Source organism: Eschrichtius robustus, chromosome 1 (genome assembly GCF_028021215.1).
Source record: "Eschrichtius robustus isolate mEscRob2 chromosome 1, mEscRob2.pri, whole genome shotgun sequence".
NCBI classification, from domain to species: Eukaryota; Metazoa; Chordata; class Mammalia; order Artiodactyla; family Eschrichtiidae; genus Eschrichtius; species Eschrichtius robustus.
The window spans coordinates 32,846,675-32,859,648 of NC_090824.1; the positions used below are offsets into that span (position 1 = coordinate 32,846,675).

Consider the following 12,974-nt stretch of genomic DNA (forward strand, 5'->3'; position numbering starts at 1 on the left):
CGGATGAGTCCCCGCTGTGGAAGCTCCCTGGGGGTATGGGGCCACTCGCGGTTTGCCCAGTTCCGACCTGAATCCATCCACCCAGATCCCAACATTCTTGGATCTTTACACAGGAGGCTTTCCTTGATCAGCCTTTCTGTCCAAACATCCACAAGTGCTTTGGAAACAGTGTCGTAGTGGCAGGGACCCTCAGCCCAGAAGGGAACACTCCACCTAATCAGGCTCACCCCCAGAGAGCTCAACCAGACGGGGATCTGGGAATGGGGGAGTGAGGCTGGGGAAAACCCACAAACCCCAAGGTCTCCTCAGGCAAAGCCTGGAAATATGGTTCTTTTGCAGGGGATTTTCACTTCTTTCCGGGTAGGTAACAAGAAAGGGAATCTGGGGCAGGATGGGAATATGAGAGCACTTCCACACCTACAACCGCCACTACAAACAACACACCATACTCCTGGGGCTCAGCTGCCTTGGCACAAAGATCTCAGAGTCTACTCCACACGAGCCTTCGCCCTCCTGACCCTGCGCCTCTCCAGGAGCTCCTCACCCCTGCCTCCCCAGACCCAGATCTTGCAGAATGGCCACCCTGCTCCACTTGCCCACCTTCAGCCCCTCACTCTGCTTTCCTTCCTTCCGGCCCCCGCCGGCCAGGCTGCCCCCGGCCCAGCAGTCGGTCCTGAGAGTCGGGTCGCCCAAGAGTCTCGCCCACCATCCGCCCCCATCGGAAGACTGCGGCCCGCCTGAGCGCGCCTCTCGCGGGTTCCAGAGCCTCCCGTCTCAACAGGTGCCCCTGCCACACAGAGCCGGCTCCCGGGGCCAGGCCGGAGGCGGCGACAGGCACGCCCCAGCCCAGGTCCCCGGAGCGCCTGGGGGGCTCCCCCGCACCTGCGCCGAGGCCCCAGCCGTGCCCCGCCGCCTTGGTTTCCCCGCTCGCATTGAGATCGCGGGGCTGACCTCGTGAGAGGCAATCTCCGAGTCTCGGCGCAGACACTGCTAGTTCGCGCGTCGTGATGGACTGGTGTTGGGGCGTGGGACGCCTTCAGGACGAGACCTTTCCCCGACCCGGAGAACCCCGGGGGTGATAGTGGGGAGTCCTCCGTGCCCCACAAAAAAGCAGGTTCAAGTTGACCCGGGCTGAGAAGGGAGCTAAAAGTCCAGCAAGCCCCTAGCGACCCTGCCTCACCCAGCGCTCCCACCCCACGTCCTTTGCCCCAGAGAGGCTGAAGGGGGGTGCGCACGACCACCTACGCGCTTAGCAGCGAGTGGTTCCCACTGCCGGCTCGCCGCGCGCAAGGTCCAGCCGCCTTCGGGGGCGGGTGAGGCGCGGGCAACCCCTAGCCCTCGGCCCCCGGCCCCCGGCCCTCGGCCCTCGGCCCCCGGCCCAGGCTGCGCAGCGCCCAGAGAGCCGCCACGTTCCCAGTCGCGCGTGCACGCCGGGCCCACCAAACTTGCAGTACTTTCTCCCAGCCCCCACCCGCTGTCACCCTCCCTCCATTCGTGCGCCCTGGCCCCGCTAGCCCGACAGAGGTTGCCATAACAACGGACAGGAATGCTCCAACGTATACAAAGCCGGCGGGGCGCGGCGGGCACGCAGCCCCCGGCCCGGCCCCTCGCCCTCTGCTGCCGCGCGGGGCTAGGACGCGCGCCGCGGCTCCCCGGCCGGCAGCCCGGCTCGCAAAGCGTACTCACAATGAGCGGGATGGTGCGGTCCTCCCGGAGCTGTTCCGGCCTCCCGCCGGCCCTCTGCGCGCCCCGGCCGCCGGAGGATGCTGCGTGGGCTCGGTTGTCCTGCCATAAGTAGTAGAAAGTGCCCAGGATCCAGGCTACGGTCAGAATGGCGATGGCATTGGCGCGGATCTTCCTCATGGTGGGCGGCTGGGCACCCGGAGTAGGGGGCCGGGCCGGCGTGCTCTCGGAGCTGGGGCGGGGGCGCTCGCAGCCCCAGCTGTTTGTTTTCGCTCGCGCCGGGCTGCTCAGTCCCGCAGAGCAGAAAAAGGAGAGAGGTGGGGGGGGGGGGGGTGATAGGGAGAGACAGGAGCACGGAGCGATCCTCACGGTCCTAATGCCCTTCAGCCCGAGGCGCGCGCCTCCCGCGGGCGCCCATTCATTCGCGCGCAGAGCCCGCCCCCCGCTCCAGCCCCGGCCGGCTGCGGGGCCGCTGCGCCCCGGGAGAGGAGCGTAGCGGGTGCAAAGCGACGCCGGAGGAAGGCCCGGCGAGGCAGACGCCCGCGGCGGAATGGCGACGGGCCAGAGCCAGTCTCGGCTCCAACGGCTCGGCGACCGAGCTCTTGGCGGCTGCCCCCGCCCGGCCCTGGTCTGTCCCGCCTACCTCCACCCACCCCCGGACCGAGCGGCCCTGAGTCACCGGTTGGAGATGCGCGACCCCGGCCCGGGCCCGCGCTGCGGAGCTGCCTTTCTGGACTGCGCTCTGAATTGCTCTCTGGAACACGGTTTAAGGTGTGTTCGGCGAGTCTTTGGAAAGGGGCGGCTGGGCGGGAGGAGAGTCTGGAGTTTGCACCGGAATCCTCCGCAGCCTAGGATTCCGACCGCCGGAGGTCCCGCCCCGAGGAGGGATTGGAAGCTGGTGCACTTGACATTCGAAGAGAGCGAAGGGGAAGAGACGCTGCTTCATAGCCAGTGAAAGGAGGATGGGGGTACAACCACCCCACCTCTTCCGTTGGCCTGGGGCTCCCAGCTTTCATGATGCTTCCTTCCACCCCGCCTCGTTGTCCCCTGGACAACCCTGGAGTATTATCATCACCATTTCATCAGGAAGAAAGGAGGCGGCCAGAGAGGCTGGAAGATACGCCGGAGACCACACGACTAATTAGTGGGCAGAGCCCAGTCTAGAAACCACCTCTCCGTCTGACGCTTTGAACAAAGTGCAAAACACGGTGTTGAGAGACACGGACACAGAAATTATTGAGATTGTGCCCCAGCCCTGGTGGCATTGAGAATCTGATGTGAACTACTCTCACTCCGGGCAGAAGGCAAGGTGGGCTAAATTAGTTCTAGGAGATCAGCACAGTATCGGGCACAGAACAGACACTCAGATGTTAAATAAACAAACCAAGCAGGGGTCACAGAGGAAAAATATTGTATTGCAAGGTGGTCTTAGGGGAAGGCTTCTCACAGAAGGTAGATAAATCCTTTGAATAAATTCTTAAGAGGCAGGAAAGGGAGGACAGGGCAGGATGTGCTGCATGAACAGCATGAGCAAAGGTCCAGAGGATGAAAGTACTTGATGTTTTCAAGGAAGAGATCTACCTGGTGGTGCCAGGGCCCAGGACGCTGGGAAGTTATTGGTGGGAGTTGAGGTTGGCCAGGCTGGGTGAGTCTGGACTCAGGAGGCCCTTTCATGTGAGAGACAGGCTTGTCAGGGAGCTTGCATCCTGCTGGGGCTCCTGGGCACTGGCTCATCTGAAGGGCCACATTGGGTCCTGGCCTCTAAGTGAAGCTACCTCGGGAATCAGGCAGATGGCGAGGTCACAGTTCATGCTTTCCCCCAACCACCCCATCAGCATTTCCCTGTTTCTCTAGCACTCAGGACTGAAGCACTTTTGTAATAGATGCTCAGTACACTTCGGTTGGAGTGAAGTGAATTGAAGGAAGAAAACCTGAATGGGTTTTTTGCTGCAGAAAAGTCATTGTTTTAACTGCAATATCCTTTCCTCACTCAGAAGACTAACCACGAGGACAAGTCCAAAAATGGCCCTACCAAGAATGTGACCCTAGAAAGAAGGGGACGCATAAAAGAGGGCCTCACAAAGAGATCTGTAAGAATAGCGGGGAATCTGAGGCATGAGCTGTGTGGCAGTCAGGAGCAATAGGAGATGGTGTGGAGATGCAGGCCAGCCTTGCTCTCCCAGGTCTCCCTTGCCTGGGGAGTTTTAATTAGACTGCAGTAGGGACCAGGATTCACTTCCATAGACCAAGATAACCACTGTCAAGCCACTGCCTTGTTTCTGCAGCAATCATGGGGCAGACCCAGTGGTCATGTCCTCTGTGGGAAGCTAGGGAGACTTGCTCCTTAGGAATCAGGCCCCACAGGCATCTCTAGATGATGAGAAAATGTAAGGGCACTGCCCTTCTGGTGTCCCTACCCCCATACAGGCTCTCAGGTCAGCCAGAGGGGAAGACCTGGGGAATGACCCTCTGTTGATATAGGCTGCTCCTCTCATCCCAGCCTGGTCTATTATGTCTAGCTGCCTTTGGTCTTGAAAGAACCAGGTGAGAGGATGTGGGATCCAAAGACATCACATCAACCCATAGTGAGAGGCTCCAAAGTCACCCCTAGGCATGGAGGATGAAGCTGGACCATGCCAAACCGAAATCAGGCTGATGGGTTACTGATGGCTCCAGAAGGAGGGCTCCATGAGGAGAGGAAGCGAAGGAGGAGCTGGAACTTGTTAGGTTTCTACAAGTCTTACCCCTTATTCCTCAGGGCTCAGTGGTGAGGATGCTATACATTTGCACCAAATTGTCACTGCCTGGTAGCTCTGTCTCAGAGAGAAGGCTTCTCCACTCACCCCCCACCACCAAAAAACCCCTAGGAGTGTAGCCTTTCTGGAAGGTGTTAGACTTCATAGCTAGCCCTTCCTTAAATGAGCACAATAAACTTCCCTGGGGGTGGATGGTGGAGGTAAGGGGGCAGGTGATTACCTCGCTCACTGGACTCACAGAAATTTGATATAGACAGAGGTTGCGTGATGGATCTCAAGCCACAGGCACACTGGAAGAGCTGGGAACTTGCAGCTGCCACCTTGGCTACAGCCCATGGTCATTCTTCCAGATTCTAATCCCAAAGAGGCACAGAGCTGAGCCTTAGCCCTCCCTGAGATGGATTTCAGTGTTCAGAGGTGACTGTGAGCATTGTTCCCTCTCTGGGCCTAGCTAGCAGAACCACAGAATCAAAGCAACACCTAAGAGACGTAGTGTTGCCTAACATCATTGAACTCCGAAACCGACAAGAGTGATAATAAAAGCTACAGTTCACTGAGTACCTAGCAGGTGCCAGCTGCTGTGCTGGCATCTCACACACATTATCTCTAAAGCCCCCGCAACCTGCAGGAGAGGACGCTGAGGCTCAGTGAAGCCCTCGATTGCTGAGAGTCATACAACAGGTGGGTGGAGGGACTGGGTTCAAAGCCATTTTCCATGCCAGTGTTTGGGCACCAGTGCCGGGCTTCTGAGGCCACTGGGCAGTCTGCAGGGTGGTAGAAGTTCTGCATGTAGGGACCTCACTTCCCTCTCTGAACCTCCGTTTTCTTTTTGGTAAAAGAAGGGTTGCCAAGAGATGACCTCCAAGGTCCCTCCAGCTGTGCCATTTTGGACTTCCAGTTGTCTCCCGTGTCACAGTGCTCTCAGGCACGGTCCCCTTCTCTTTAAAGCTGCTGAAGCCAGCACTCAGGTAAGCTGGGCAAAGTGCATGTGGCCCTGGCGCTCCCAGAGGTCCCAGGGAACTGTCTGCCCCTGTGAATTTGATGTGTGGATTTGGGGATTGGGGTTGGTAACAGAGGGCAGAAAGGGTATAGGTCAGTGTGAAGCCCAAGCTCTGGAGCTGGACAGCCTGAATTCAAATGCTGGTTCCGGCACATATTAGAGTGGCTTGGGCAAATTCTTACTCCCTCTATTAGCCTCGGTTTCCTCAACTGTAAAATGGGGCAGTGACAGCCCTTAACTTGCAGCATTGTTGGGAAAGGTAGGATGAAATGAAACAAGTAAAATCCAGTGCTTGGTAACTACCGGCGTCCGCTGGAGGCCCTCTCTCACAGGCAGTGCTGCTGGCTGCCGGGGTGACGGGGACTCCCGAAGGGCCCGCCAGGGCACATGCGGGGGACTGCTCACCTGGGCCGCGGAGGAGAACAGACCCCACACAGGCCTCTTCAGCCACACCCAAGTTCCGACAGGGATGACTGTCCTGCCGCACAGGTGCGTGGCTGCCTCTTCCAGAGCCGCTGCTCAGTGGGGCTGGGGGGGAGGGGAGAGGCAGAGTGTGCGGCCCCAGCCTCTGCTGGGTGTCCATTCTCGCCGGCATACCCATTACCCTTGAGACTCTGGGTCACCTCAGGAGCCTCTTGTCCTGTCTGCACCTGCAGCAGGGGTCCAGAAGGAGGGTGAAGGGAACTGATTAGACTCCCATGTCTGCTCGAAGCAGGAAAGAGGAGCCAGGGATGGTGAACAGAATGTACCTTACCATGAAACAGACACTGTGCCAATACACGATCTCAGAATACTCACGATGACCCTGTGAGGAAGGCTCGACCCTCTCCATCTCACAGATGAAGAGACTGATGCCTGCAGAGGTCACCCAGCCATCAGGTGGCAGGTATGCTACCCACTGCCAGCTGTCCCCACTTAATGCACCAGCGTATCTAAGGGAAAGTTTTTTGTAAGTTAAGTTTCTACAAACCATTATAGATCAAGTTGAGGACCTGGCTCTTTGAAAGGAGCTCAGAGAGTTCTTTATTAGTCATCATTCTGTTTGTCTGAGAACCGTGGCTTTTTATATCAGTTTCTGCCACTGGAGTGTAAGCTCCATGAGGGCAGGGGTTCTTGTATGTTTTGTTCACCTGTCTCCCCAGTGCTTAGAACACTGCTTGGTGTATATAGTCCATGCTCATTGAGTATTTTTTTAATGTAAATTTATTGTTATTTTTATTTATTTATTTTTGGCTGCATTGGGTCTTCGTTTCTGCGCATGGGCTTTCTCTAGTTGCAGCAAGCGGGGGCTACTCGTCGTTGTGGTGTGTGGGCTTCTCATCGCAGTGGCTTCTCCTGTTGCGGAGCATGGGCTCTAGATGCACGGACTTCAGTAGTTGTGGCACATGGACTCAGTAGTTGTGGCTCGCAGGCTCTAGAGCGCAGGCTCAGTAGTTATGGTGCACGGGCTTAGTTGCTCAGCGGAATGTGGGATCTTCCCGGACCAGGGCTCGAACCCATGTCCCCTGCATTGGCAGGTGGATTCTAAACCACGGCGCCACCAGGGAAGTCCCTCATTGAGTATTTGTTGGTGGAAGGAAGGAGGGAAGAAGATGGGCAGGGTACTCAGTGCAGCATGCATTTCTGTCTTAAGTCAAGCACCTGAGAGATGGTGCAGGACTAGCACCCAGAGAAAGGGCGCAACTCATCTGGGTCAGTGTGGGCCGGTGTAGTGAGTAACCCAGGTTCCCTCCCAGCGCTTCCGCAGGAGCAGCTGACGGCCCCCCAACCATGGGGCCAGGAGCCAAACCCCGCTGCCCCAGATGAGGGGGTGAGAAAACCCTCTGTGGTTCCACCAGAAGTCAGGGAAGGAATGACCCCGATTTGGTGAATAACTGCAGGAACTACAAAAGTTATTACTGATCATGAAATGACCCAGCTGCTACATTTGGGAATAATAGGATTGCAGAGTTTGAGGGCTAATTAGAAATGTGTCAAATGCTTTTTCTTAACAGCAAGGAATTCCTACAAAGGAGACATGCATAAATAAAGCCAGCTGGTCAGCAGAATTGGTCCCGGAGGCAGAGCCATTTGCAAGGCCTACCTGACCTCCCTATCTCACTGCCTGTCTCCTTCGCCCCTTCCCCTCCTCCACAGCCTCTGTGGAGCTGAGTGGCAAAGATCCTCAGAGCAGACCAGCTGGCCAAAAATGTCAGGCCACTGCCTGTTACGTGCCTGTCTCTCGCCCTCGAATGGGAGTTCCTCTGGGCCTGGCAGCCTTCTTTTGTGTATCACCAGATTCTAGCACAGCATGGGGCATCATGGCAGCTCTCACTAAGTATCTGTGCAATGAGTAAATGAATGAATAAGTATCTAGGGCAGCAGGCTGCCGCTACTCCCCATTCTGTCCCACTAAAATGCCCACTCAGATGGTAAGCCAATGCCTGTTTGCCCATTAGGGTGGTATTTCCAGTCCCTTTCTTCCCTTTCCTTCTCAAATGCCTACCATGCCAGGCACTTCTAGGTTCCAGGAATACAAAAACGAACAAAACCTGATTCCACCGCCTGAGGAGCCCAGTAACTGATAATGGGGAAATAGGCACAAATGGTCACAAAAAGGTATAACAGAGCTCTATTCAAACACAAAGGGGACTTCATCACAAGGAAGAGCTGAGTATTAAGGATAAGCAGGTGGAGTATTAAGGATAAGCAGGTGGACAAGATGTGGAAGGGCATTCTGCACAGAGGAAGAGCAAACCAAGGAACGAACGTGTGGAAGTGTATGGGAGGGAGCACAGGAAATGGGCAGCGGTTTGGTGTGTACTGGGTAGGGAGTGGTGATGGTAACGAGATTAGAGAGGTAAATGGGCCAGTTAACCCATTGTATGCTTTTGTAAGAAGTTTGTATGCTTTTGTAAGAAGTTTGGACTTATTCTGGTAAGCCATGGAGAGCCACCCAAGATTTTGTAACAGGGAATGACATGATCAGTTATAAATTTTAGTGAAGAGGCTGGAGACTAGTGGTGGGGGATTACAATGACTTTGCAATAGTCCCAGCAAGCAATGCTGTGGGCCTGGGTTAGGGCAGAAACACTGGAGCAGAAGAGAAAGAGGGTAGACTCAAAGGATTTGGGGATCAGTTGGAGGCGGAGGTGAGAGAAAGGATTTGAGAATAACATGTACATTTCTTGCGTAGGAGACAAGTGCTTTGGTGTAAGGTAACCACTAACTGAAATGGGGAACACAGGAGGAGGAGCAGATTTGGGAGACTTGTTCAATTGAACTTGAGTTCTCTGTGGTCTGCCAAGGAAGGGAGCTGTAAATCCAGGTCTGGTCCTCTGGTGAAAAGCAGAAGAGGCCAGTCAGGTCGAGAAGAGAAAACCAGAACACAGCTGAGGCAAAGACGTAGCTGGGAGGCTGCCCGTGTACCCGGCACCTAAGCATGGGGGAGAGGCCATGTGCACCAGAGGTCAGGACTTTTGGATCCCTCGTGTGAAGATGAAGAGACAGAATTGGCTTTTTTTTCCCCCTGCCTGTCAGATGCCCTGATTCAAGCCCTGGACCCAGGCTGTTAGACATACTCGTCTTTTTATCAAGGAACTCATCATCTCGTACATGTTAGGATGGACCTCTACACCTAGGGCCGGAACAAAATTTGGCTCAAAAATAGGTCAGGTGATAAGACCAGAGAGCATTTGAATTGAAAAGAGACCCGTGGTCCTGGCCCTGCATTTCCTTCCATCTAATGGTGCCTATAATCGAAACCTCCATTTTCCTTGAGAAACTGGGAAGTGGAAACTAAGGGAATGTTCCCAGGATTGGTATATAATTTGAAGCTCTCAGCAAGGCTGAAAATACCCATCGATATATTTTGAAGTGTAATTTCCACTCCCTTACCAGCCAAAATTAATTGAAGAGGAAGAAAAAGCTGTTAATGCAGGAGGCGTGTGACATCAGATCCACTTTGCCTGGAAATTTACCATTTCAAAGCAATTGAGGGTTTCTACAGCCAATGTTTATAGTCATACATGTCCTCTCTCACTGGAGCCACCCTCTGAAGCGATCAAAAGGGCCATCAGTCTGGCTTGGACACTGAAATTGTACACAGTGTCTGGAGCTGATGTGAAAGCAGAGAGAATTTTAAAAATTATGCTGCCGTTTTGTCAGCACATAAATCTTGGGGTGTTTCATCCTGGTAGGTGGTAGAAACAGTTGGGGCTGCCAGTACTCATGGGGCCAGTGGTGGCAGGGCTCCGTGGTGGCCTGGCCAGGCACAGCTTCTGCTCTCCCTTGGCATCCCTGTCCCCGTGTCCCTGCACAGACTGTCCTCTTCCTCTAGTCTAGGTTGGCATTTCTTCCTCTTGCCCAACCAAAGATGCCTGCCTCTGCCTGCATCCCAGTGACAGTGGGTCCGAGGGCCGCAGGTTCTTCAGCAGAGCGGGGGGTCGTGCCACCTCTCACAGCCTCTGCTGGGCTCAGCAGGAGAGACAGACAATAGACTTTACGGACGTCCGTCTTCTGTCTTCTGGCAGTGCCAGTGTGCGTGTGCGTGTGTGTGTGTGTGTGCGCGCGCACACATTTTTCAGTTGGAATTGGACTTCAGGTTTTTCCTGGAATTACTGATTTCTTTCCCTATATTTGTGTCCAGTGGAGGAGATTTCTAAATCCGTGTCCAAGCATTTGTCTTTCCTTCCATTTCTGAATCACATACCTTTACAAAGGCCACTACCTAAAGACAGAGCATTTAGTATGTTCTTGGGCAACTGGGATGACTAGGAGGTAGGGAACCTGGGTTTTAGTCCTAGGTGTGCCATAGGCTAGCTTGGTGACCCTGGAAAAGTCACTTATCTGGACCCCTTACTTATGTTTCAAGTGAGATCTTTGGTACAAAGGAATTTGGAAGGTCCTTTCTAGTGCTGGTATTTTAGGATTCTGTTTACTTATTTTAATTTTTTAAACCATTCCCTGCCCCAGCAAGAATTATTGGCAATAAACCGAGATACAATTTTCTTTATTATCATTGGGTCCCCCGGCCCATATTACATACATACATATACACCCAGACAATTTAAAATGTTCCACTGCATGAAGAATCTGAAATTTTCCAGAATACAGCAAACTCAAGAGGAGAAATTGGAAGAATGTTCAAGAAACTGTTACATCCAGGGACTCCTCTGAGGAGGGGAGCCCGAGGTGAACGGGAGTGGGAGATTTCACTGCATATTTTTTTTGTACCTTTTGAATTTTTTGCCACATGCATTTATTACTTCTTCAATTAAAAACTTTTTTAAGCAAGAGTTTTCCTTTCTCTTTCTTCGACCACAGGCCCCTCTGCAGCTTAGTTCCTAGCGGGGGAGGAGCCCATGATGGGGCTGGCATCATTCTCTGGAAGCCACCCCTCAGCCCAAGCCCTCTGGCTGGGTTAGCCAACATCCCTGCTCCCCTGGCTGCCCTGTGTGCCTGGAGGGGGTCTGTGGATGCACATTACTGCTGGCTGCCCTTGCTGGGGACTGCCACCACTCCTACTGTTGGTGGCACTCCAGCTGGACTGTCAAGCTGGTACGGGGCCTCTATTCAAGGTACTCCATTAAGGGGCTGGCCTTCATGGCCCCAGCAGCCAGACAGGCAAAGGGCCTAAGAGTTCAGCATAGGCGGAAGTGCATCCAGCCTTAAATCCTCCAGATCTCGCCATTCCCTTTCAAAGACAGACTGCCTTTTTTTTTCCCTTTTTAATATTTCTTTATTTATTTAGTTGCAATGGGTCTTAGTTGCAGCAGGCAGGCTCCTTAGTTGCAGCTTGTGGGCTACTTAGTTGAGGCTCGCCAGCTCCTTAGTTGGGGCATGCGAACTCTTAGTTGCAGCATGCATGTGGGATCTAGTTCCCTGGCCAGGGATCGAACTCAGGCCCCCTGCATTGGAAGCGCAGAGTCTTATCCACTGCGCCACCAGGGAAGTCCCCAGACTGCCTTTTGTTTTGTGTTGTTTTCTGCTGCTAATATAACATGAAGACAGAAACATGAAAGAGAAAAACAAAAGGGCCAGAGAAGAGTGGGGAGAAAGGGTCTCTAAGATGCTCTCTTCTCCTGGCCCCAAGCCCACTCTGCCTGCCTCTGCTCAGCAGAGCTGGGCTGCAGCATCTCTGGCAGGGTCCCACGTCCCTGGTTTTCTCCCCCGGTGCCAGCTCCTCCTCAGCTTTCCCTCACGACATCCAGCTTCCACCTGGCCTTCCTCTTCCACCTCCTTTTCTGATTGTCACTGGCGATGGGTGCTGGGTCACTCCACCCCTCCTGTCATCTCTGATTCCTCCTCCTTTGGCTTGCCTACTGCACTGCCACCCTGACCAGAAACAGCTGCCATCTTTAAGGTCCACTTCCCAGACTGGAGCCGCTACCTGTCCTACAACTGGGATTGCTCAAGGTGGATTCCTCCGCCCTCCATTCGTTCTTTCCAGGGTCAATAAAGCCCAGGTTGGGGCAAGAGGACAATTGAGAAGCCATGACAGAGTCAGACAAGGAGCAGCAGATGGAGATGTGCTCTTGAGAGAGTGGACGGAAACAAGACTCCAAGAGATGAAAAGATACAGCGCGTGAGGAAAAGCAGCTTCAGGGAAAGAAAAAGCAGAGAGGGAAGACCAATAAATGTGTAATAAATACTAAAACCAGAAAGGCCTGAACAGAAACCATCCAGAGAGCAAGGGAGTTAGGTCAGAGGGGAGGAGCAGGAGGGGAGGGGGTGGTCGGCACTTGCGGGGCTGGAGGCCGGAGAAATGGTGCAACAGAAATCTCTCAGGAAGGGTCACTCACCTCCCAAGCTGTTGGGCTTATTGGCTGCAGCAAGCAGAATCTATTTAAAACACACCAGGCATTTTGCCTCGTTCTGTTTCCCTGCCCAGAAAAAGCTGGAGCCAAAGGCTTAGGGAACCATTCCAGCGTTAGGACCCTGCATGGACCACAGGGCTGAGACCATGAAGATCCATTGCCCCATCTAGGAATCACCCACCTCTCTCTGCACACACGAGCTGCCAGGCCACTCAACTCACAGCATCCTATCGCAGTCCCAATGGTTACTTGTGTCATGCACTTCCACTGGGAAAGACTCAGTGACTTCCTTCATTCTGTCTTCAAGCTTGTCAGAAAACAGATGCTGCTCAAATGTGACAGCTGCTCTAAAGGGATGCTCAAAGGGAGCTCCCTGACCAGTGGGAATATACTTAATGATAACTGGAGAGGCCTTGGGTGATTAGATTACAGCAAGACAAAGTAGAGAGCATGAAAGGACATCAAGGATAAAATGGCCCTAGGGAAACCATATGGGATTTGAATTGGAAAACCTTTCCCCGGGCTGCGTATCTTTTGGGAATCTCTGATCCGGAGAAGACCTGACCCCTCATCCACCTGTCACAGAGGAGTACAAAATAAGGTGGCCGCTAGGAGATGCGGCCAAACCATGCAAGCTATGTTTTCTCCCCAGCTGAGAGGGTGGGTCTGAGAGGTTCTTCCTTCTCTGGCTCTTCAGCCCATATATTGTATAAACTACTTCTCAAGCCTGAATATAAG

At 53.9% G+C, this 12,974-nt stretch overlaps 1 protein-coding gene across 3 annotated transcripts in view; it reads right to left on the reverse strand.

The window, feature by feature from the left end:
* Positions 1-2,292, reverse strand: part of GALNT16 (polypeptide N-acetylgalactosaminyltransferase 16) — a 102,839-nt gene extending 100,547 nt beyond the window's left edge. For 2 of the 3 annotated variants that reach the window (XM_068543653.1, XM_068543652.1), the window contains exon 1: positions 1,687-1,953. In XM_068543653.1, the coding sequence (XP_068399754.1) occupies positions 1,687-1,863 (177 nt within the window). In that variant the 5' untranslated portion in view covers positions 1,864-1,953. Of the gene's footprint in view, positions 1-1,686 lie in introns of all 3 variants that reach the window. The other variant, XM_068543651.1, reaches the window with a different exon arrangement.
* Positions 2,293-12,974: the final 10,682 nt, after the last annotated feature.